Source organism: Indicator indicator, chromosome 24, assembly GCF_027791375.1.
Source record: "Indicator indicator isolate 239-I01 chromosome 24, UM_Iind_1.1, whole genome shotgun sequence".
In the NCBI taxonomy this organism is placed as follows: domain Eukaryota; kingdom Metazoa; phylum Chordata; class Aves; order Piciformes; family Indicatoridae; genus Indicator; species Indicator indicator.
Window position 1 is genome coordinate 15823189 of NC_072033.1, and position 23012 is coordinate 15846200.

Genomic DNA, 23012 nt, shown 5'->3' on the forward strand with positions numbered 1-23012 from the left:
CCAGCGGGTCCCACTGTCCTCACGGGGAAGACAACGTGTCCTGATGTCCCTCACCCCTCTCCAGGGTACTGCTCACAGTCCCCCAGTGCCTTCCCTTACCTGCCAGTGCAGCCTCGTCCCAGTGTGGGGCTCCCAGCCATGCCAGCCCAGGGGGTCCCCTCAGGGTCCCCAAAGACACCTCCTGCTCCTCACACCCTCAGCCCTGGGGCAAGAAACCTGAGGCCCACCAGCAGCATGGGGTGAGAAGCTGAGGTGGGTTTGGCTGGGTGGCAGTGCTGCAGTGGGGTTGGCACTGATTGAAGGCCACCAGGGCACCCTGCCACTGCCCGTGGGCCCCTCTGGCACAGTCACTGTGCCACAGCCCTGAGGGGTGACGTGCAGGCTCCCAGCAGAAGGGATAAATAAGAACGAAAATAAACATGGGGTGGGAAGACTTTCCTGGGAGGGCTCAGCCTCCTCCAACAGTCCTTTCCTTCTCCTGGACCCCTCCTTCCACGGCAGGCTGGCAGGCTAGAAGCTGGCAGGCCGTATCAGCATGCGGGTACCCTTCAGGGAGTAGCTGGGCCCCTGGAAGTGGTGCCAGCGGATGCCATTCAGCTTGCGGATGTTGTGCCGGGCAGGGTAGTAGATCCCGTTCAGGTTGGAGAGCCCACAGGCATCGAACCACCAGCCTGCCAAGGAGAGAGCAGGGTGAGAGGGGGGCATCCTGGGTGGGCACCCATGCCCCCCCTCTGCTCACCTCCCGACAGCATCTGGGCACACTTGCAGAGGCAGTTGTCGTTGTCAGCGTCGCGGGTACTGAAGCGGGTGCCCTGCAGTGCCATGCCACTCTGCTGCCCAGCTGTGCCACTGTAGTCCTGTAGTAACAGCCTGCCACCCATGTGGCATGGCCATGGTCACTGTCAGTGCCACCCAGCTCAGCATGGCCACCAGGAGTGCCTCTCAGCACTGATTCCATGATTCTGCCCCTCCTCAGCCATCAGCATAGCAGCCTGGGGGATGCCCAGCCCCCTAGCAGTGCCTGGTGGCTGTGGCACTGTGTCCAGCTGGGCTGGTGAATCCCACTGCCTTGATGGAATTTCATCCATCAAAAATCAACTTCCAGGGGGGGAAGAAAAAGCAGGCAGCACAGTGACATCCCCTGGCACTTGGCTGAGCCATAATCCCCCAGGAATCCCAGTGAAGCTCCTTCTGATCCTACACCTCCCTGGGGCACCATGGCCAACCCTTGCCCATGGCCACCACTGCCCAGGTGGCTCGGGGACAGCTGGGTATGAGAAGGTCTGAGGCCACCCCCAAGGTTCTCCTCTCCTACCTGTAAAGCTGCTTCTCGCTTCCCAGCTGGAATTTCCCATAATGGGCATAGACCTGGGTGCCCTCCCAGTCCTGCAGCTCGACTCGCAGGGCATAGGGTGCCCGGCTGGTCAGGAGGTGCACAGCCTCATTGCCCAGCCAGTGCTCCCCAGCTGCATCCCCAAAGCCCTGGCAAAGCAATGAGACTGGTGAATGGGAGGGGAGGAGGGGGGAACCCAAGGGTGCCCTAAGGGTGCCCGGGGTGGGTGCAGACCTGCTTGTACTCCCTCCAGCCCCGCTGGAAGCTGAGGCTGCCGTTGGCACGCAGCTGGATGACCGTCCAGCCCCCGCGCTCCGTCTCCATCTCACAGTATGCCTGCAGCAGGGACACCTGCAGTCACCAGGGCTGGCACCACCTTGGCAACTGGGTGAGTCCCCCCCCAGGGCTGGCACCACCTCAGCAACTGGGTGAATCCCCCCCCAGGGCTGGCACCACCTCAGCAACTGGGTGAGTCCCCCCCCAGGGCTGGCACCACCTCAGCAACTGGGTGAGTTTCCCCCCTCAGAGTGGCACTGGCTGGGCAACTAGGTGAGTCCACCCCCAGGGCTGGCAACACCTTGACAATTGGGTGCATTCCCCCCTCAGAGGTGGCACTGGCTGGGCAACTGGGTGTGTGTGTCCCCAGGCCTGGGCAGCTCAGCATGGGTGCTAGAAGAGCTAGTGAGCATGTGGTGTGCCCAGTGCCAGACTGAAAGGGGTGGGTATTCTCCCTCCATAGGCATGGGCAAGGGATGGGGCATGGTGCTCAGAGGTGGGGGTGCCTCTAAAATCAATTTAACACACACCCCCCTCCCACTTTCAGCTGCCATGGTCAGGTGGGATGGCAACAATTGCACCAGGAGAGGGGTTGGCATGTGCCCATCCCATAGGGATGCCCACTGTGGGCACTGGGTGGCACTGGGTGGTGCTGGGGTTGACAGCAGCCTGGGGTGCTGAGGTGGAAGCCCTGTCTGGGTTGTGCTCACCCTCTTGGGCTCACTGAGGTTTGCAATGTGGAGGGTGTAGACCCCGCTGGTATGGATGCCTGCCCGGAGAACCTCAGCACAGTCCTGGAAGAGCTGCTCCTGCCTGGGCAGCTGGGCTGTGGCAGAGGGCATCATGAGATGGAAGAAAGCCCCACCAGCCCCACAGCCCTGCCAGCTTCTGCTGCCCTTCCCCTCTCCCTTGGATGCTTTTGTGCCCACTAATTGTTTTTCTTTCTCCTGCACCATCTCCTGACGCCTGGGGAAGGGGTTGGTGTCCCCTGGGGCTGTGCCAGCTTAAGTCTGGGGATGTCCAAAGCTGCAATGAAAGTGTTGGAGAAGGTCCAGAGAAGGGCAACAAAGTCTGGCGAGGAGCAGCTGAGGGACCTAGGGTTGTTCAGCCCAGGAGGCTGAGGGGAGAGCTTCTGGCTCTCTAGAGCTCCCTGAAAGGAGGCTGGAGCTAGGTGGAGCTTGGGCTCTTCTCCCAAGGAACGAGGGACAAGAAATGGCCTCAAGCTGCCCCAGGGCAGGTTTAGTTTGGACATGAGGAAAAATTTCTTCCCCTTGAGGGTTGTCCAGGCCTGGCCCAGGCTGCTCAGGGCAGCGGTGGAGTCCCCATCCCTAGTGGGGTTTCAAAGCCCTGGAGATGTGGTGCTGAGGGCCATGGGTTGGTGGTACCCTGGCAGTGCTGGGTGGATGCTTGGAATTCATGATCTTAAAGGTCTCTTCCAGCCACACTCAATCTGTTCTGTTGGTCTGTGATGGCACCAGGCCACGGACTCTCCCGTGGGAGCTCTCTGCTGCTCCTTGGCTCAGTTTTGGGTTGAGGTCACCCACATCTGAGCCAAGCAGAGGGACTGGCACAGCACCCTGGCACCCTCAGGAGGGTGAGCAGCTCTCCCACTGCCTGCAGCCTGCCCACCCTGGCTCACCTCTCCCCTGGGCGACGAGGCTCTGCACCAGGCTCTGCACTGACTCCAGGAGCTGGAGCTGCTGGCGCTGGAGCAGGCTGGTGTTGGCACTGGTGGCCAGCAGTGACTTCTCCAGCTCCTCAATGGTGCCACTTTGCCTGCTCACCAGGTGCTGCAACTTCTCCTTCTCCGAGCGGGCCCCTGCCAGCTCTTCCTGGTGCTTCGTCTCCATCTCCAGCACCCTCACCTCCAGGATGCTGCAAGGGGGAGGCAGGGGTGACCAGGGGGGACTGTGCCAGGCAGGGAGTGGGTGGCACAGGGGACAAAGACCCAGCTGCTGTACCCTGACACCCAGAGCTGTCCCTGTCCCCTCCCATTCCTCCCAGTTTGCACTCCTGGGATGTGCTTGACTGGGGAAACCAAAGGGCTGGGGATTTGCAGCCCCCCCCAGGACCCCAAGCCAGCTCCTGGAAGGGTTCAAGGCCCCCTGAAGGTGCAGCCATGCTCCTGGGGTGGGTGTCAGCCTCAACCCCGGGGTCCAGGGGGTCCCCAAGTCATCCTACTTGTTCCTGCTCTGCAGCTTGTGGATCTCGTTGGTCTGCAGCTGCAGCTGCTTCTCCAGCTTGGTGGTGGACAGGGAGTTCTCCTGCAGCTGCATCTCGATGCGCAGCGTCTGGTTCAGCACCTGTCCCGCAGGGGAGAGCTGCTGTGAGCCCACAGTGCCATGCATGCCATGCCCCTGGGGTCACCGGGCATGGTGGCTGCCCAGCACACAGGGGAGGGTTGGTGTGAGCCAACAGGGGCATGCATGCCATGCCCCTGGGTGCCACGGTGGCTGCCCAGTACAGAGCCCTGCTGTGCGTGGTGCATCCAAGCCTGGCATCGCTTCAGGGAATCAAACTGCTTCTAGGAGCAGAGGAACTGCGCCACCTGCCATGGGTCCAGCCCTGGTGGGGTCACTGGGATGCAGGGATATGGGGACACTGGGACACAGGGACATGGGGACACAGGGATACAGGGATGTGGGGACACTGGGATGTAGGGACATGGGGGCACTGGGATGCAGGGATGAGGGGACACTGGGATGCAGGGATGTGGGGACATTGGGATGCAGGGACGAGGGGACACTGGGATGCAGGGATGTGGGGACACTGGGATGTAGGGACATGGGGGCACTGGGATGCAGGGATGAGGGGACACTGGGATGCAGGGATGTGGGGACACTGGGATGCAGGGACGAGGGGACACTGGGATGCAGGGATGTGGGGACACTGGGATGCAGGGATGAGGGGACACTGGGATGCAGGGATGTGGGGACACTGGGATGCAGGGACGAGGGGACACTGGGATGTAGGGATGTGGGGACACTGGGATGCAGGGATGTGGGGACACTGGGATGTAGGGACATGGGGGCACTGGGATGCAGGGATGAGGGGACACTGGGATGCAGGGATGTGGGGACACTGGGATGCAGGGACGAGGGGACACTGGGATGCAGGGATGTGGGGACACTGGGATGCAGGGACATGGGGACACTGGGATGCAGGGGTGTGGGGACACTGGGACATAGGGAGAGCATACCTGTGCCTCCACGTGGGTGAGCTTGCGGCTCTGCTCGGCGCTGCGGTTGAGCAGGGAGCTGCTGAGCTGCAGCATGGAGGCTGTCTGGTTCTGCACCGCCGCCTGCCGCAGCTCCGCCAGCGCCGGCGTCCTGCTGCTCTGGAGGTAGCTCTCCAGCTGTGAAGGGGAGCAGGGGCATGGGGAGGGCACTTGGGGAGCTCACCAGGTCACAGAATCTCATGGAGTCCCAGCGTGGTGGGGTTGGAATGGACCTCTGGAGCTCATCCAGTCCAACCCCCCCTCCTCCAGCAGGGCACCCACAGCAGCTTGCCCAGGAGCACAGTGCCCAGGGGGGGTTGGAAGCTCCTCAAAGAAGGAGACTCCACAACCTCTCTGGGCAGCCTGCTCCAGGGCTCTGCACCCTCACACCAAACAAGTTTCTCCTCATGCAACCTCCTGGCTTCCAGTTTGTGCCCATTGCCCCTTGTGCTGTCCCTGGGCACCACTGAGCAGAGTCTGGCCCCAGGCTCTTGCCCCCCACAGCTCCTTTAGCTCTTGCTGAGCATTGCTCAGCTCCCCTATGGGGCTGCTCTTCTCCAGGCTCAAAAGCCCCAGGGCTCTCAGCCTTTGCTCCTCACAGGGATGTTCCAGGCCCCTCTGCATCTCCACAGCTCTCCAGTACTCTCCAGAGTACTGCTGCATGTTACTGCTATAAGGTCCTCCCTCAGAACCCAGACCAAGCCTGGCACCATTTGGCACAGCCCTGGGTGCCTTTCAGCATGGCACAACCCATCTCAGGGCCCTTGGAAGCTTATCAGGAGGTCAGGGCGAGCTGCCCATGGGCTGTGCTGCTGCAGGGGAGCAGCCTTGGCACTGGCTGCCAAGATTCCAGAGCTGTGATGGCAGCTGGGATCTGGCACAGGCTTGTGTTTGCCCAGGTATGCTGGCAAGCTGGGACTGCTGCCTGGTTGGGTCCATTTCTGCCAAGCAGCTGGACAGGGAGTGACTGACATCAGAACTGTCACTGTCACCAGCAGTGGCATGGGCTGGCAGACTCTGGGCACTGGTTTCCCTGGGCTGTGGATGTGGAGGATGGAGGCCCACCAGCAGCTGGGGAAGGTGGGTGTCCAGCACAGGGAAGTGCTCGGGGCTGGGATGGAGGCGGCTGCAGACACAGCTGGGATGTGGCTTCCGCTTTCCCAGCCCCTGGAGCCTTTCCCAAAGGCTTTTCTATTTCTGGCAGCCCCTCCATGAGGTTCCCATTTGTCCCCTCCCCAGGGTGACAGCCTCAACGGGGGCACAGACCCTTGGCAGGGGACCATGGGGAGCGGAAGGGGACACTGCTGCCCACGCTGAGAAAGCAGCCCCCGAGAGCCCGAGGGACGGGGGCTGCCCAGCTCCATCCACACCACTGCCCCCACTGCCCACAGCCTCATCCTGGGGCACCAGAGCAGGCAGAGTCCCATGGCCCTGTGCACCTTGTGGGGTTGGGAATCAGAGCTCGTGGGGCTGAGGACCAGATCTCAGGGGTTGAAGTGATATCAGATCTCAGGGGGTTGGGGTGATATCAGATCTCAGGGGGCTGGGGACCAGATCTCAGGGGGTTGGAGTGATATCAGATCTCAGGGGGCTGAGGATCAGATCTCATGGGACTGGTGATCAGATCTCATGGGATTGGAGACCAGGAAGGACAGGATGAGGTGGCAGGCTGTTCTGCAGGGTGTCATGGCCAGTATACAGTGGTGCTGGGATGTTCAGCACCAGAGCAGGACCAGCAGCAGTGCCAGGCTCAGGGCTCTGCTCTGCACTTGTTTGCATGATGGAATCTCTCTGGCAGTGGTGGGACCCCATTCCCTCCTCCCCAGACCCATCAGCAGTGAAACCATTGCCCCACCATGAGCACCCAGTGGGGACAGGAGGTTCTCAGGGCTGACACTGCCTGCACCCTGCTTCCCAAGGGATTTTCCCTTGTGCTCGAGGGGAGGAAGCAGAGAAAGGTCAGAGAGCAGCGTCTGGAAAACATTTCCCTGAGCTGAATGATTGCTGGAGAGTTTCCCTTCAGCCACGTCCCTAATCCTGCTGCTTCACAGGCTCATTTTTCTCCCTTTCCTCCCTTTCCTCCTTTTCCCCTTTCCTCCCTTTCCTCTCTTTTCTCCCTTCCCTCCCTTCCCCCTTTCCTCCCTTTCCTCATATTTCCCTCTTTCCCTCCTTCATCCCTTTTCTCCCTTTCCTAATTTTTCTCCCTTTTCTCCCTTTCTTCCTCTCTTGCTTTATTGTTGTAACTTTTTCAGACAAACACAGCTCGGGGCCCAAGGACAGCTCACACCCTTGGAAGAGGTCAGGCTGGCATGGGGAGGGCTGGAGATGGAGCCTCAGATCCTGGCCCCAGCAGCTTCCCAGGACCAGCCAGGGCTGGAGAGGGGCACAGTGTCCCCAGACATGTGTAGCACAGGGGCCCCAAGTGGGACTGACTCTGTGCAGAGGGCTGGGAGCCCCTTTTCACCTCATGGATGTTGAGATGAGCTGGGCTTGGAGGGGTCCCATCACACTCAGTCCTCCCCCAAAATGCCAGAATGGCCAGGAAGGGGACACCATGGTGCTGTAGGTCACCCCAAAATGGTCCCCTAGAGCAGAAAGGACCCCTGGCCACCCTGCTGTGCTGGTGCCAGGGACCTACTGCCTACATCTAGATCCTGTGGCACCTTCTTGCAGCCACATCCCTCCTCTGTTCCTGTCCCCATCCCACCTCAGCATTTCTAAGCATCCCACAAGCACTGCTTCGGGGACCCCAGGCCCAGAGTTGGGGTAAAGTCCCCTCCTCATCCCCTGCACTCCTGCCAGGGTGAGCAGCACCAATGCCTGTGCCATGGGCACCCCAGAGCTGCCAACTTGCCATTACCCCACTGGAGACCCTGTCCCACCCTGAGACACCCCACCCCCCCACCCCCCCCGATCCAGAGGCACCATCAAATATTTGTGTTTGAACTAAAATCAATCCCTCCTGAGATGGGGACAGCTGAGGGGACAACGAGGACAGGCCACATGTTCCCAGCACTGGGTCCTCCCCACGTCCCTGTCCCTCCTGGCCATGGGGACCTGCACACAGGGAGGGTGGACCAGCACCCCAGTGCCATGGGTGGGGTTCATGGCAGGGACACTGGGTGCTACTGGGGCCTGAGGGGTCCTGAGGAGCCCTGTTGGGTGCTGGAGGTCTTGGGATCCCTGCACTCTGCCCTCCCTATGTACTTGGGGTCCCTGTGCTTTTTGGGTTCCTGCACTTTGGGGTCCCTGCCTTGGGATTCCTGCATCCTAGGGTCCCTATGTGGGGATCCCCGTGTCCTTGGGGTTCCTGTATTCTGGAGTGCCTGCTTCCTGGGTTCCCTGCAGCCTGGGATCCCTGTGCCCTGGAGTTCCAGCCCTGGAATCTCTGCCGTGTGGTCCCTGTATCCTTGGAGGCCCTGTGACCCCTGCTTTGGGATCCCTGCTCTCTGGAATTCCTAAGCCCTTGGGGTCCCTTCCTGGGGTCCCTGCATCCTGGGGTCCCCCCCAGCCTCCAGGGCCAGGGCAGAGCAGGCAGGATGTGACATTGCTGACAATCTGTCCCCGAATCTGATGCCTCCTCAGAGCCCCCAATTTGTTTGTTCAGGCCTGGAGCAGGACCAAAACAAGCCTGGGCAGCTCTGCTCCAACTGGGAACGCCAAGGAAAACCAGGAAAAACAGGGCTGGGAGCTCCTGCTAAAGGGAGAGAGCCATGCTGTGGGCTGGGAGAGACGGATGGGATGGGATAAGATTGTGTGGGGTGGGATGGATGGGACAGCATAGGATAGATGAGATGGGATGGAATAGGAAGGAAGGGATGGGATCCTGCAGGGACCCCAGTGTGCAGGGACCCCAGGGTGCAGGGACCTCGGGGTACAGGGACTCCTGGCCAGTGCATGCCCAGCAGACCCTGCAGGTCCCACAGTGGTGGAGATTCGCTGCCACCAGCCAAGCAGTGTCTGGTCCCTCTCAGACACTCCAAGCTGGCATCCAGTAGAGCCTTGGCTCAGAGTTTTCCCAGCCTTTGAGGGATTTATGATCTAGAATAGGTGGGGGGGGGGGGAGGAGGGGGGGGACACAAGACACAGTCCCTGCTGCTAGGACATAGCCCTCCACAGGCAGGAGAGGCTCCCCAAACAGTGTGGCTGGCCACCCCCAGGAGCCTTGCTCAGTGAATTTGTCCCTGAGTGCTGCAGGAGCTCAGCACCCACCACTTGGCAGCACCACTGGCCCTGCTGGGAACACCATCCAGCAAGGGGGGGTGCAGGGGTACGCAGGTCCTGCTGCATCCCAGCGAGACACCAGGAGGTGGATGGGGCTGTGCTGGTGATGTTGCTCGACTGGAGGGTCAGTGACAACTGGGGACAAGTTGTTCAGCCTCTGATCAGCACAGGCACCCAGGATGCAGGGTTTATGGGGTTGTCCCTTGGGGTGAGCTGTCCGGGAGCTATTCCTGGGTCTGACGCAGGCTCCATCGAGCCCTCAGGAAGGAAACATCGCTTCCTGCCTTGGGCAGCAGGGATAGGGAGAGCCCAGAGCGGGAGACACCCCCGGGGGCACTTAGCCCTTCTGGTGTAGGCACCCCACGGGCTGTGGATGCCACTCAAAGTCTTGCCAAGCACCAGGAGCTTCTGTATAAGCCCCAAATCGGGAAGATGATGAAGCTGGAGAGGTTTTGGTGGCTCCTGCCCCAAGGTCCTGTGCTCTGCTGCCTGACAAAGCCCTTCCCAAAAGCCAGCAGGGCCGCATCCTGACCCAGAGCAGGAAGTACTGAGCCCTGGGGGATGCCCAGCACAGCTGGCACAGCTGGGATCATGGGGAGCTGTGGCAGGGAAGGCAGAGGGGATACAGCCAGAGTGGGAAGCGCTGGTGAGCTGCAGCACCCACCCCCTCCGAGGGGACAGTGTCTGGTGCAGATGGGTCAGGATCAGGCCCAGCTTGCAGGGGTGGCTTGGATGCAGTGGGGATGCTGCAGACCCCTGCCCATGCCACCCTGCTGCCCCTCTCCCACCCCAACCCTACCTTCAACAGCCACTGGGTGCTGTTCTCCAGGATCCTCTCCAGGTGCCGCAGGCGCTGGGCGGCCCCGTGGCCGGCGTGAGCGATGCCAAGCGGTGAGTCCCGCTGCAGCAGTGCGTTGGCAGGGCCGGGCACGGCGGGCACAGGTTGGCACGGCGGAGGGTCAGCTTCGGGCAGCACAAAAGTGTAGCTGCAATGGCCGTGCTGCACCCGGTGGTATCGCCGGCGGTTGCCCGCCTCGGGTTCCCGGCGCTGGGCTCCGGCAGCGCACAGAGCAGTTGTGGCACAGGTCAGGGCCACCAGGCCAAGGCTGAGTGCCTGCATGGCACGGGGGTGGTGGCAGGAGCGGGGTGCCAGGGCCAAGGACGCCGATCTTCGCCGGGGCGGGTCAGGGGGTGCTCAGCGCTGAGCGGAACGCTGCGATTTTGGCATTTCCTCCCTCGGAGCCTTTTATCGCCAGGCGCCCGGAGCCCTCACTGGGGGAGAGCTGGAGGGGAGGGGGATGGGGTGGGGGGGGAGCGGGGGGGGGCAGAGGGGGGAGAGAGAGAAAAAAAAATAAAAACAAAGGCAAAAATGGGTTCGAAACCAATAGTTTGTATCTTTTTGCTCTCCTCTGAGCCCACTGCGGGGAGATCAAGTTTCACACGTGATCCAGAAATGTCTCTCACACACAAACCCACCCTCCAAACGCAGCCCTCCCCCAGCTGACCCCTTCCTTGGCTCTGCTCTGCCCAGCTCCTCGCAACCCCCAGCGTGGGCAGTGAGGTGGCACTGAACCCTCCCACCCTCCAGAACCCAGAGGGTCCCCCTCCATCGCCACCCCCGCGGCACCCCCATGCTGGGGAGCAGACTCCCCCCTCCCCACATCCCGGCTATTTATAGGGAGCCAGGGTTGGATTTGGCTGCTCCGGCCGTGGGACAAGCCCGTGGGGACTGGGATGGGGGCTGTGTCCCAGGCGGAGCTTGGCAGGATCCAGCCTGACCCGAGGTGCCCAGCTCCCGAGCTGGGGGGTACACTGCGGCTCTGGGATAGCTGCCTGTGATGGGCACCCACCACAGCTGGGGTCGCGATGGCTGCCAGGCTGTGTGCTGGGTCAGGATCAGGCCCAGGGCACAGGGGAGATGGTGACTTGGAGGCGGTGGTGCTGGGTGAGCACCCAGTGCAGCCAGTTCCCAGGAGGGGCAGGGAGCCGCAGGGGGCAGCTGACACAGGGGTGCTGCCCAGGCGGATCTAGGCTGAGTCACCCAGGAGGGGACAGCCACACAGGTGAGGACAGGCTGGCATGGGAGGCTGAGCTTCCCTGGGCATGGGGATGCCCACACATCTCAGAAGGGGAGGATTTTCCCCCAGCACAGGGGGCACACATGTGCCCCTATGTGCCAGGCTGCTCACATGGCCATGGGGCTGGGGAAGGGACCCTGCTGCTGGGGGCACTTTGGCACCCCAGAGCTGTGCTGCCTGCTGAGTGGGGAGCTCCAGCCCCCAGGGAAGCAGTGGAACTGGCACAGGGCTGTGCTGCTGTGGTTGTGCCCTTGCCACAACCTGGTGGAGTAGCTGCACCTGGGCCATGGCTGCCAGCTGGCTCCTGGAAGCCACAGAGCTCCTACTGTGCCCTGGGGGGTGGCAGGTCCTGCTGGGCACTTGCTCCAGGCACTGGCTCAGGCCTCGAGTGATACTGGTGATACTGGGGATGATGGTGATGCTGGTGATAGTGGTCACACTGGTGATGCTGGTGATACTGGTGATACTCGTGATGTTGGTGATGCTGGTGATGCTGGTGATGCCTTAAATAAAACCTTTAAAATGAAACCTTTCCCCACACCCCTCAGTGCTGGTGCCAGGGCACAGTGCCCACCCTGCTGGGAGCCATGCTGTGGGCACTGTTTGCAGGTTATGGGTCTGGTGCCAGTGTTGGTTTTCCCTTCCACCCTAGGGCCACCCTAGGGGCTGGGTCCTGGCCGCTGGAGGGTCTTGGCTTGGGGATTCAGAGCTATTCCCACACCCCTGCCAGTGACAGGAGCTGGCAGAGAGCCAGGCTGCTGTGCCCACAATGTGGCCAGGGGACACAGGGGTGCCAGCACGGCCACAACCAACGCCCCCACCCCTTTCCTGCAGCTCCTCATGGAAATGAAAACAGGGAGGCCGGCGGCTGGGGGAGGGTTAATTCGTTTATTTGACAGGACGGAGATGGAGGAGCTGCTGGAGCTGCCCTGATGGCTCCGTGCTTGCTCCGCTTCTGCTCCGCGCTGGCTCCTGCGCCCAGCTCGCTGCTGACACCCAGCGCTCTCACCGCGAAGGGGCTGTGCAGCCCCCACACCCCACTGCCAGCCCTGGGGTAGGGCAGGGGAGGGGGCTCCGACCCCAGGAACCCCCCCAGATGACAGAGATGTTTGTGGCTGGGGCAGATTTTTTTTTTTTTAAGTCAAATATGCAATAAAAGTGACAAATTGGACACATGGCCTTGATCCCTGCAGGCTTGGAGGGGTGCACCAACGTGGGGTCAGGATCAGCACCCCCAGATTGGTGCTTAAGCTGGGGGGGGTGCTGCTCCTTCCAGCTGGAGAATGCAGGAGGCAGCAGCCTGGAGCTCGCTCTGGCATCATGGAGCGTGGCTATCCCTAATGGCCACCCCAAATTCTTGCTGAGAAGGGGAGCAAAGCCCAAGGCTTGGCAGGATTTGGCTACAGTGGTTGTGTTGGGGGAGATGCTGAACTCCAGGATCCCAGTGGGGTCCCAGTCTGGTCGCTGAAGGATGGAGGACCCTATGCAGCAGCACTGACTGGGACATGATGGCCAAGAGCAAACCCCAGCCCTTGGGGAGGGGGCAAGACCCCATCCAGACACAGGGTGGGGGGAGGAAGAGAAAGGTTGGAGAAGGGCTTGAAGGGGGAGAAGGAAGAACCAGGAAAACATGCAAGGAGCCACCTCTGCTTCACCCCAGCCTCAGGGCCACAGCTTTGGATGCTGCAAATTAAGGTTCGGTTTGGTCTGTTTGTATGTTTTTATATCTGCAGAGGAAATAGTTTGCAGGTTGTTAATTTTTGTCGTCAAAAATAAAGAAATAGAGAAGAGGGGAGAGGGAAAATTGTGCAATTTCTCTTTTTTTTTTGGTGGGGATGGAAAAAATTGGGGATGATGCAGCCAGGGCAGGGTGGTGGGAGAGGAGCAGGAGCTCTCTGTGCTGCCAGTTGGCGGCACAGAGAGCTCCTCCTCCTCTCCCACCACCCTGCCCTGGCTCCTGTGCCAGTGCCACTAAGTGCCCATGTGTGGTTCTGTCTTTGGCTTCTTCTGTCTCTTTTTGCCTTTATTTTTGGGTTCAGTTTTGTCTGGAAGAGAAAAAAAGACCAACAACACAAAAACATGGAGGAAAAAGAGGGTTCACATTCTGGCCAGGCAGTAGGATCCATCCCAAAGTCCATCCCTGGGCTGTAGATCTTACATCAACCTTTGGGTTAGCACAGAAGCCTCTTCCCTATTTTGTGAGGCCCCAGAGGTGCCTTCCAGGTCATCCAACAGCAGCTGAGGGGCTGTGGGGGTGGTCTTGGTGTGCTGGTGGCAAAGGGAAAGAGGGACACTAAGGGCTACCCATGGTCAGAACTTCAATCCTGATAGTCCCAAAATGGCCAGGGCCAGCCTGACCAAACTAGGGGGTGGCTGCCTGGAGGGATCCCAACTTATCACTGGGTAGGGACTGGGGGATGATGGAGCACCCCAAAGCCATGTCACAGCCATGCCTAGCTCTTGAAAGAAAGGTAGGAAGATGCTGCCCATCACCACCGTGGGCTTGCAGAGGACCCAGGCAGCACTCAGGAGGGTTTGGGTGCTGTGGGAAGATGGGTGGCCTTGGGGTACCTCTGTGCATGGTGCTAATGACCTCCTTGAGGTCTCCTTGATCACAGACATAGAACTGCTCAGGTTGGAAGAGACCTTTGAGACCACCAAGTCCAAGCACTCACCTGGAGCATGCCCCAGTGCCATGTCCCAGTGAGACCACCCCCTTACCAGCATGCCAAGGCCTCAGTGCTGGTGGTCAGATGGTTGGGACTCAGATCTCTTTGTGTCCCAAGGAGCTACCCCCAAGTACTCTGCAGCTGGCCAAGGGGTCAGTGCCAAGGCACCAAACAGGGATTCTGGATCAGCCCTGTGTGCTCCAGTGGGAACAGGAGCCCACGCTGGGATAGCTGCCCCAAACCTGGCACCTCTGCCTCTGCTTCTGCTCCTGTGCCCACCACAAGCTCAAGCTGGGTGACACTGAGGGGGAAGGAGGGGGGGTGGTGTTCTGGTGTTGTTCTCCCCACACTCTCCTGTGCGAGGGGCACGGAGATGGTGTCCAGCCTTGTGCCAGCGCTGCTGCCACCGACCCTTTGCGAGGGCTGCGGTTCTTTTCCTGCCCCTGTATTTTGGATCCGATCTCCCAGCCAGTGCCACCCACAGCGGAGAGGACCCAGCACGACCGCCCAGCGTCTGGAGAGCGCCACAGCCACCAGCAGAGTCGCAGGGGGGTTGTGCCTCGGCCGAGCGCCGGCGCTTCTCCCTTCCAGCTGCCCCGGCACGGCTCAGAAGTGGTGGCACAAATCTGTCCCCACACGCTCGGGGACTTCCCTGCTGTCTCAACTGCATCAAGAGAACTCCTCCTCCTCCGGCATCTGGATCCCTTAACTCAGCACTTGGCTGGCTGGGCAGCAGCCTGGGAGCGAGGGCTGTGACACTGAACAGCCTGCCAGGAGCTGCCAGCCATGCCAGGCTGCAGGGCATAGAGGGGTTGCCCTCTCCTGCCCGCCTGGCCGGAGCAGCAGGCAGTGGGAAGCTGCTGGGGGAGCACTGAAGGGATTTCCTTCTGCCTTCCTGGGAAGTCTCCAGAGCTGAGGAGCACAAAGCCTCAGCATTCCTTGTGCCTATCACCACAGCCTCAGGGCTCCTGGCTCGCCAGGCACTTTCCCGGGGTGCCACTGCCCTCCCAATCACCCCACAAGCACTGCGCCAGGATGTCAGTGGGGACTGCACCTCCAAAACACCAGCACCACAGTCCCCACTGCCAGGATGTCCCTCCCATGTGCCAGGCAGGGCTGGGCACAGTCACAACACCACAGGCACTCTCCTGGCACCATGCTGTGGAACACCACACTCCAGAGCAGCCAAACTTGCCACATCAAACTGTCACCAGCTCTCTGGGTCTGGAGCTAGCACAGTCCAGCAGGGTGGGGAACACCCCCAAATCGATGACACCTGGCACCCTGGTGCCATGAGCCAGAGCCTGGGGCAGGCTGGGAACCAACTCCCCTGTGCTGTCAGCTGGAAGGTGCTGTGATGGATGGTGCTGGGATGCCCCCTAGGACCAGCACACTCAGTTCCTCTGCCCCCCTTTTCTCCCTCGTTCTTCTCTTCCCCCCTCACAGTCCTTCCCTCTGCCACCCTCAACCCTGGCTGTGCTGGCAGTGCCACCGGCACATCCCATGGCACACAGTGAGTCTGCAGCCCCTCAGCCACAGCCCTCTGGAGCTCAGCTCTCCCCCCAGGCCCTGGAGATACCCTCTCAGGCAATCTCTCTTCCCAGCACTTATTCAGAGGAGATTTATTAGAATGGTGTTGGTCCAGCCTGCTGTGTCCAGAAATGACATCAGCCACCTCTCTGTTCCCATTGCTGGCCACCTGCCCATGCCTGTGCCACCTGCCTGGACCCCATGCCAGGGACTGGGTGCTGCAAGAGATGCTGAGGACCTCCCCAGACTGGGGGATACAGTGTAGGAGCAGGGGCAAACATCTGGCTGAGCAAGCCATGGAGGAGGACCACACTGTGGAATGCATCCCACAGCCTGGGCCACCAGAAGTGCCCTCGATGATGCCCTCCATGAGCATTTGGGGTGTTTTGGGGGCTTAGAGCGTTTTGTAGGAACCTCCCCTGCAAGTCCCAGCCCTCCTCCTTCGCAGCTGTGAGCCAGGAAGCCCTGACCGTGCCTGTCCCTGTGCCAGCACGGCAGGAGGGGCGCTGGAGCTCGGCAGCTTTGTCCTGCTGCGGTGGCTCAGGCCAGCACCCGTCCCCGCCTGGCAGTGGGACCCTGGCCAGTCCCAGTCTCAGTCCCAGGTGGCATAAGGGTGTGCCATGTGGGAGCAGCCACCCTGACATGCTGCCCACAGAGGTCTTGCCAGTGCCAGGGCTGCTCAGCACATGTACCAGAGCCGGAGGTTGTTTCCAGAACTGCAGAGCTACACAGCCAACAGCCCTGGAGTGCCTGGGAGGTGACAGACAGGCTCGCTGGGCACCAGTGGGTCACCACCCTCCTCCCGTGGCACACCTCAGGGCTCGCTTTGGAGGGGCACGAAGCCACCCCCGCGGTTGGGGGGCGGCAGGCAGGGTGCTGCAGCGCTCACCTCCGGGACAGTGCTTCCTCATGCGGCATTTCCTGGTCTCCAGCAGCGCCGGGCAGGAGCTGCCCTCCTCCCGGGTGGCCGCTGGTACCTCCCGGACCCTGGTCTCCACGCCCCACTTGCAGCCACAGGTCCGTCCCTCGTGGGTGCAGGGGCCCCATGGGCTCCACGGCCCCGGCTCGCAGGTCTCTGTTGGGGGGCACAGAGAGGGGCAGAAAGGGGATGGTAGCCTCACATCCCCGGGGCACATCGCCGGGGAGCAGGGGCACGGGGCGCGGGTGCTGCTCACCTTGGCACTCGCGGGTGCCAGGCTGTGCCGCGGTGCTGGGAGGGCACTGCCTAAAGCATTGTCCCTTGTGCAGGTAGAACTTCTCCTTGCACTTCATGCAGAAGTCTCTGCTGAAGCAGCTCTCACAGCTGGGTGACCTGCACTCTGCCAGGAAGGAGAGCTGGTCACCAGGGGCAGCCCGAGGGCTGGCACATGCTGAGCCCACAGCTGGCACCCCTGGTACCCACCGGGCAGCCTTTGCAAAAGGGTAGGGTCCAGCTGTGGGGCAAGGGAAAAGGGGAGGGAGCCTCATGGCCTGGCTGCCCCTGGCTCATGTTGCTGCCCCCCAACTTCGTGCCAGTGAGGATGCCATGGGAAATGGGGCTGATACCCTGCCCGCCATGTCCTGGTGCAGGGCCATGGGGACACCAGGAGGATTCACAGAGTGGGTTGGGTTGGAAGGGACCTCAGAGATCGTCCAATGCCAACCCCCTGACACGGGCACAGACACCTCCCACCAGCCCAGGTTGCTCAAGGACTCATCCTGCCTGGCCTCGAACACCTCCAGGGAGGGGACATCCACAGCCTGTCCTTGGGCAACCTCTGCCAGTCTGTGCCCAGCCATGGGGCAGGGTGGCCAGCTGGCACAGGACCTACTTGTGCACCTGTTGACCTCCATGCCCCTGAGGCCGAAGTAGCCGGGGGGGCAGGTGTGGACGCAGCTGCCAGCCTGGCGGATGCCATCCCTCCAGATGAGCAGGAAGAGGCGGTGGTGGCAGGAGGTGCAGCCATTGTCCTCGGAGCACAGCACGCAGCCTGTGCAGTTCTCCAGCAGCACAGAGCTCACTGTGGGGACAAACACAGAGGCACACAGTGCCAGCTTGCCAGGGGCACCCGGGCCAAGCTTTCCAGCTCACAGTGCAGCTGAAAGGAGCTGCCCCAGCACCCTGTCGAGCTGAGCCTTAGGAGTGGCCAGTGCAGGGGACCCCACTGCTTCCCCTGGGAGCTGATTCCAAAGGCTCAGCTGTTCTCATGGGGAGCAGTTTTCTTCTGGAGTCCAACTGGAATGTCTGCAGCAGTCCCTTGTCCCCATCACCCCTGGTCTTCTCCAAGGGACTCCTTGGTCCAAGGGAGTCTCCACAGAATCACAGACTTGTTTGGGCTGGAAAAGCTCAACAAGGTCACCCAGTCCAAGCAGAGCTTTCCTGGGAGTGCAGCAGCATTTAGAGGATCCTAGAATCAGTTGTCTGGGTTGGAAAAGGTCTCTGAGAGCATCCAGTCCAACCAGCAACCCAACCACACTATGGCCTCCAAACCCTGGCCCCAAGTGCCATGGCCACAGGGTTCTGGAACCCCTCCAGGGATGGGGACTCCATGGGCAGGGACACCTCCCACCAGCTCATCTCCTTGGTAGTCTCCATGTACTGGGCCATGGGGAGAAGGTCTCCCCTAAGCCTTCTCTTCTCAGGGCTGAACAACCTCAGCTCTCTGAGGCTTTCCCCACAGGGCAGAGGGCTTCCAGTCCTCTGATCCTTCTCCTGGCCCTTCTCTGGACACTTTCCAGCCTGTCCACAACTCTTTGGTCCAACTGAGACCCAAACTGCAGGCAGTGCTCCAGGTGTAGCCTGAGCAGCACTGAGCAGAGTGGGACAATGACCTCTTCACCACTGCTGGTGATGCAACCCAGTGTCCTGTTGGCTTTCTCTGCCCCTGCAGCTTGCTGTCCCCTCATGCTGAGCTTCTTGTCCAGTTAGAGGACATAGGCTGTGACATGGATGTCCCACACATGCATGGCATGGCCAAGGCACCACAGAGGGGCTCAGCCCCATGGCAGCCCCCCTCTGACTCATGGGGGTGACAGCAATGTCCCATCTCCCTTCAAGTGCCACCCCACCTCCCTCTGCTCCCCTGATCCCAGCCCTGTCCCCAGGCTGGCAGCATGAGGATGAGCAGAGCCATTGCCCCCCACTGCTTTGGGCATCACCCCTGAGGGTTTGCCTTGCACCCAGTTCTGCCCAAGGGTGCCAGCCTGAGCCTGTCCCCATGCCAGCTGCACATCCCATGAGCTGAACAGAAATGTGCTCCAGGGAGACCTTCTGGTGGCGTTTGAGTGCTAAAGGGACTGATTGGAAAGCTGGGGACAGAGTTTTGAGCAGGGCCTCTTGGGGTAGGACAGGAGGTGATGGTTTGAACTCAAAGAGGGAAATTGAGGCTGGAGAGAAGGGAGAAATGTTTGACAGTGAGGGTAGGGAGAGCCTGGCCCAGGCTGCCCAGAGAAGTGGGAGCTGCCCCATCCCTGGCACCATTGCAGGTCAGGTTGTGTGGGGCTGGGAGCAACCTGCTCTGGTTGGGGATGTCCCTGGGGACTGCAGGAGCGTTGGACTGGATGAGCTTGCAAGGTCCCTTCCCACCCAAAGCAGTCTGGGGTTCTGTGATTCCATGCAGGCTCTGACCTGCGTTAATTAGTTGATGCCTGCTAAGTGTCAGTGGGCAAAGAGCATTTTGGAAACACTCAAGAGGAGCCCAGATAAGGATCTGTCTGGTTGCTCAAGAGCTTCTGTCGCCTCCCTGGCTGCCTCTGCTGTGCTCCTGACCTCTGTGACAGCAGACAGCCCCATCCCAGGGACCAGGACAGGCTGCCAGCCCTCACCAGCGAGCCCACGGAGACCCTGCCCACTGCTCCTCCCTGCTCCAGCTCCCTGTGCCCAGGGAAATGCATCCCAGGGAGATGCTCCTGGCATGGTACCACTTCAGGAGATGGGTAGCTGAACCCTGGGCACTGGGAAGTACCCAGCTGCCAGCAGTGCCAATGCTGTGTGCTTACGGCCCAGGCTCCATCTGCCAGGAGATCTCAGAGCATTAAGATGAATTTTGCAGGTGGTGAAGCCCTAAGGAGGTGACCAATGTGGACCCCCAGGGCCACCACAGAACCGAGTGGGTAAGGATGAGCCAAACAAGCTGCTGCCCTGAGTGCTGCCCAGCATGGGCACGATGCCTGGCACTGACTGTCCCTCACCTTGCCTTGGCAGGGTGTGTTGTACTCGATGAGGTCCCTTCCAACCCCTAACATTCTGTGACTCTGTGACCCCAGGAGCTGACAGCAGAAGGAGCCCCAAGGCCGTGCTGGCCATGGCAGAGGGGTTGGTGGAACCAGAGCTTGGTGCTGGGGAAGCCAGGGAGGTGCTGGCAGAGGATGCCTTGCAGCCCTGTGTGCAGTCCACTGGTGCAAACAGATTCACAGAGTTGTCAGGGTTGGAAGGGACCTCGAGGCTCAGCCAGTTCCAACCCCCCTGCCACGGGCAGGGACACCTCACACCAGAGCAGGTTGCCCAGAGCCACATCCAGCCTGGCCTTAAACACCTCCAGGGATGAGGCTTCCACCCCAGTCCCTGGTGCATAGGTGCCATGTTGGGGTCCCCGGTGGTGGCCCACCCTGGTGCCCTCATGGTGGCCCAGAGGCAGCTTGGGGTGGCCAGGAGGCTGGGTTAGGGCTGGGTCTGCCTGCCGGGAGCTCGCTAACGAAGCACCTTGGATCCATTAAGTTGTTATGGTCTCCGTTACATATTTAGGGAAGGCTGACAGCTTTGTGTTCCTGGCTGCAGCTGGAGCAGCTTCCCAGGAAACACTGGGATTTACGAGCCTCCCCCTCTCCCCTCCTGCCTTTTGTTGTTTTTTTGGGTTTTTTTTGGTTTGTTGCTTTCCCTCCCACCACTGCCTGGGGCAGGGAAGCTAGGGAGCCCTGTGCCAGCTCCAGCGCCTCCTTCCCATCATCCAACCCCGTGGTGAGGAGCCAGGGGAGGTTTGGTGAGCTGGGTCATGGAATCAGAGGATTGTTTGGGCTGGAAAAGCCCTCTGAGATCATCCAGTCCAACCAGCAACCACCGTGGCCACCAAACCCTGTCCTTAGGTGCTGTGGCCACACATTTCTGGAAGCCCTTCAGGGATGGGGACTCCACCACCTCCCTGGGCAGCCTGTGCCAATCCCTGACCACTCTTGCAGCAAAGAAATTTTTCCTAATCCCCAAACTAAACCTCCCCTGGCACAATTCCAGGCCATTTCCTCTCCTTCTATCACCTGAGACTAGAGAGAAGATCCCAACCCCCACCTGGCTCCAGCCTCCTTTCAGGGAGCTGTACAGAGCCAGAAGGTCTCCCCTCAGCCTCCTTCTCTCCAGGCTGAACACCCCCAGCTCCCTCAGCTGCTCCTCCCCATCCCTGTTCTCCAGACCCTTCCCCTGCTTTGTTGCCCTTCTCTGGACCCACTCCAGCCCCTCAATGTCCTTCCTGGAGTGAGGAGCCCAAAACTGAACCCGGTGTTCAAGGTGCAATGCCCACTACAGGGGCATGATCACTGCTCCTTGACCCTGCCAAGCCTCAGGGCTGCCAGCATGGCACACACCTGTGCCACCAGAGCAATGCCCAGGACCTGCCACAGCTCTGCCACAGACATGGCTCACACCCTGGGAGCTGGGAAGTGAGGGACACTTGTTGGGTTCACTTCCCCCTGCCTGGCACCAACTGCAGAGCTGGGGTGCAGAGCTGAGCTGAAATGGGCCCTGGGCAGGGGGCACATGGGTACCGGGGTGCCCAGGTGGGTGCTCCCTGCCTGGGCCATGCCAGACATGATGTGACATCACCCATAACTGCCCATCCTGAGCCCAGCTCTGCCACCGTGGCACTAGGAGATTCCTGGGCACTGGGCTGCCCAATCCATCCCTCTGTGGCAGCAGGCAGCTGCTGGCAGCAGTGGGATAGCTGTGGGCTGCTGTGGCATCACCCCAAGGACCACAGTGGCCCTTCTGCACTGGTCAGAGCAGGAGACATGGCACAATCTGAGTCATGGAACCATGGGCAGAGCCCTGCCAGGGCCTGAGGTCCCCAGGCATCCCATCAGGCCACTTGGCATCATGCACCAGCACCCAGAGTGGCACCCTGAGCCCCTCTCAGTGCCAGGCAGTCTCCCAGCAGAGGTGTTTCTGCTGCCAGCCTGGCCACCCCCAGAACCCCACTGGCACCATGTCTGCCACAGGTAACAGCCACAGGCTGGCTCCACTCCTGTCCTGAGAGCCTCAACTGTGCCAGGTACTCTCACCACTGCCCACCACCAACCTGCTCCTGTGTCAGCCCTGGTCCCTGTCCCTCAGCTGCTGGGCACTGCCCAGGGAGGGGTCACCAGCCCAACAGAGAGGAGCATGTACCTTGGCACAGCCCCAGCACACACCCTGCCCTTGCCCTGGCACCAAGTGCTGGCCAGGCAGTGGCTCTGAGCATCCTTGCAGGAGGTTTTGCTAACCACTCATTCCAGAGAAGGGAAGCAGTGGGAACCAGTCCCTTCTGCACCCTGCCCGCTCTGCCTGGCTCTGCTGGGGTTTACACAGCTGGTGCCAGTGCCAGCCAGCGCCCCCCTGTCCCCTGCCCAGCCCCGAGGGCAAGGCTGGCATCAAGCAGGCAACACCATGGGGTTGGGCATCGCCTTATCCATGCACCCTCTGTGCCAGGCACCGAGAGGGGAACGCAGACTGTACCCAGCAGGGCAGGGTCGAGGGTCTGGTGCCAGCTCCTTCCAGTTCTGGGCATAGGTCAGCTCCATTCACACCTCATGGCCAGCCCAGCTCCGGGCAGGGGCTCCCAGCTCCGGGCAGGGGCTCCCAGCTCCTTCCAGTTCTGAGCACAGATCACACCTCCTGCCCACTCCAGATCAGTCAGGGTCTGGCAGGGGTTGGCAGGGGGTGGCAGTGCCATGTCCCCAGCCAGCCCGTTGCAGGGGGAGGGTGTGGGACGAGCAGGTCGCATGCGTCCTACCTTGCTTCTTCCTTCGGTTCTGCGGGAGCATGTCCATGGAGCTGATGAATAGCAGCAACATGAGGATTATCCACTGCATCTGGGCAGGGGAGGAAGCAGAGCAGCCAGACTGGGCTGAACTGGAGGATTCGCCTCCTGGCAGAGCCAGCCGAGGGGTGGTAGGGTGGGTGGCAGGGGTGGCAGGGTGGGTGGAAGGAGGAGAGCAGCTCCAGGCTCACACCATCCCACCCCGCAGGCACCCGGCCCCGCTTTGAGGTGGCATCAGCCCCGGGGCGGGGGGGTGGGGAGGGGGGGTTGTCAGGACAGGGGACCACTCATGGTGGCAGGGAATTGCTCTGCCCTTTATAGCCGGTGCCAGCCCCCTCTCCCCCCTCTTCACCCCCCCGCCCCCCCTCTTCTTCAAAATAATAATAACGCTAAAAAAAAAAAAAAAAAAAAAAAAAAAAAAAAAAAAAAAAAAGAAGTCCCCGAAGTGCCCCAGCAGCAGCAGAGAGCCTGGCAAAGGAACTGGCAGCAGTGCCCCCCTCCAGCTGCCACCTCGGCTGGACAATTGTCCTACTGTGCCACCCTGCTCCGACTGTCCCACTGCCATCGCAGCGCTGGGGGCACGCTGAAGCCCCCCGGGAGCTTTTGGGGAGGTGGAGCCAGTTTGGTGACGCTGCTTGTGCCACCCCCTCAAAAAACAAAAGGGCTCAGCCCCCTGCTCCCAGCCCTGGCAGCCCTGGGAGG

The 23012-nt window shown here is 61.0% G+C and overlaps 2 protein-coding genes across 2 annotated transcripts; both read right to left on the bottom strand.

Moving 5' to 3' along the window:
* Nucleotides 1–510: 510 nt before the first annotated feature.
* Nucleotides 511–10170, bottom strand: ANGPT4 (angiopoietin 4). Its single transcript, XM_054391819.1, has 9 exons — nt 9850–10170; nt 4809–4964; nt 3791–3912; nt 3249–3484; nt 2320–2435; nt 1568–1669; nt 1316–1482; nt 740–870; nt 511–671 (listed from the first exon to the last, which is right to left on the bottom strand). Exons 1-9 carry the CDS (start codon nt 10168–10170, stop codon nt 511–513), a joined length of 1512 nt encoding a protein of 503 aa, XP_054247794.1.
* A 2929-nt stretch (nt 10171–13099) lies between these two features.
* RSPO4 (R-spondin 4) lies at nt 13100–22362 on the bottom strand. The gene is made up of 5 exons (XM_054391820.1): nt 22284–22362; nt 17139–17327; nt 16503–16646; nt 16217–16402; nt 13100–13173 (listed from the first exon to the last, which is right to left on the bottom strand). The coding sequence occupies exons 1-5, from the start codon at nt 22360–22362 to the stop codon at nt 13100–13102; spliced, it is 672 nt and encodes a 223-aa protein (XP_054247795.1).
* Nucleotides 22363–23012: the final 650 nt, after the last annotated feature.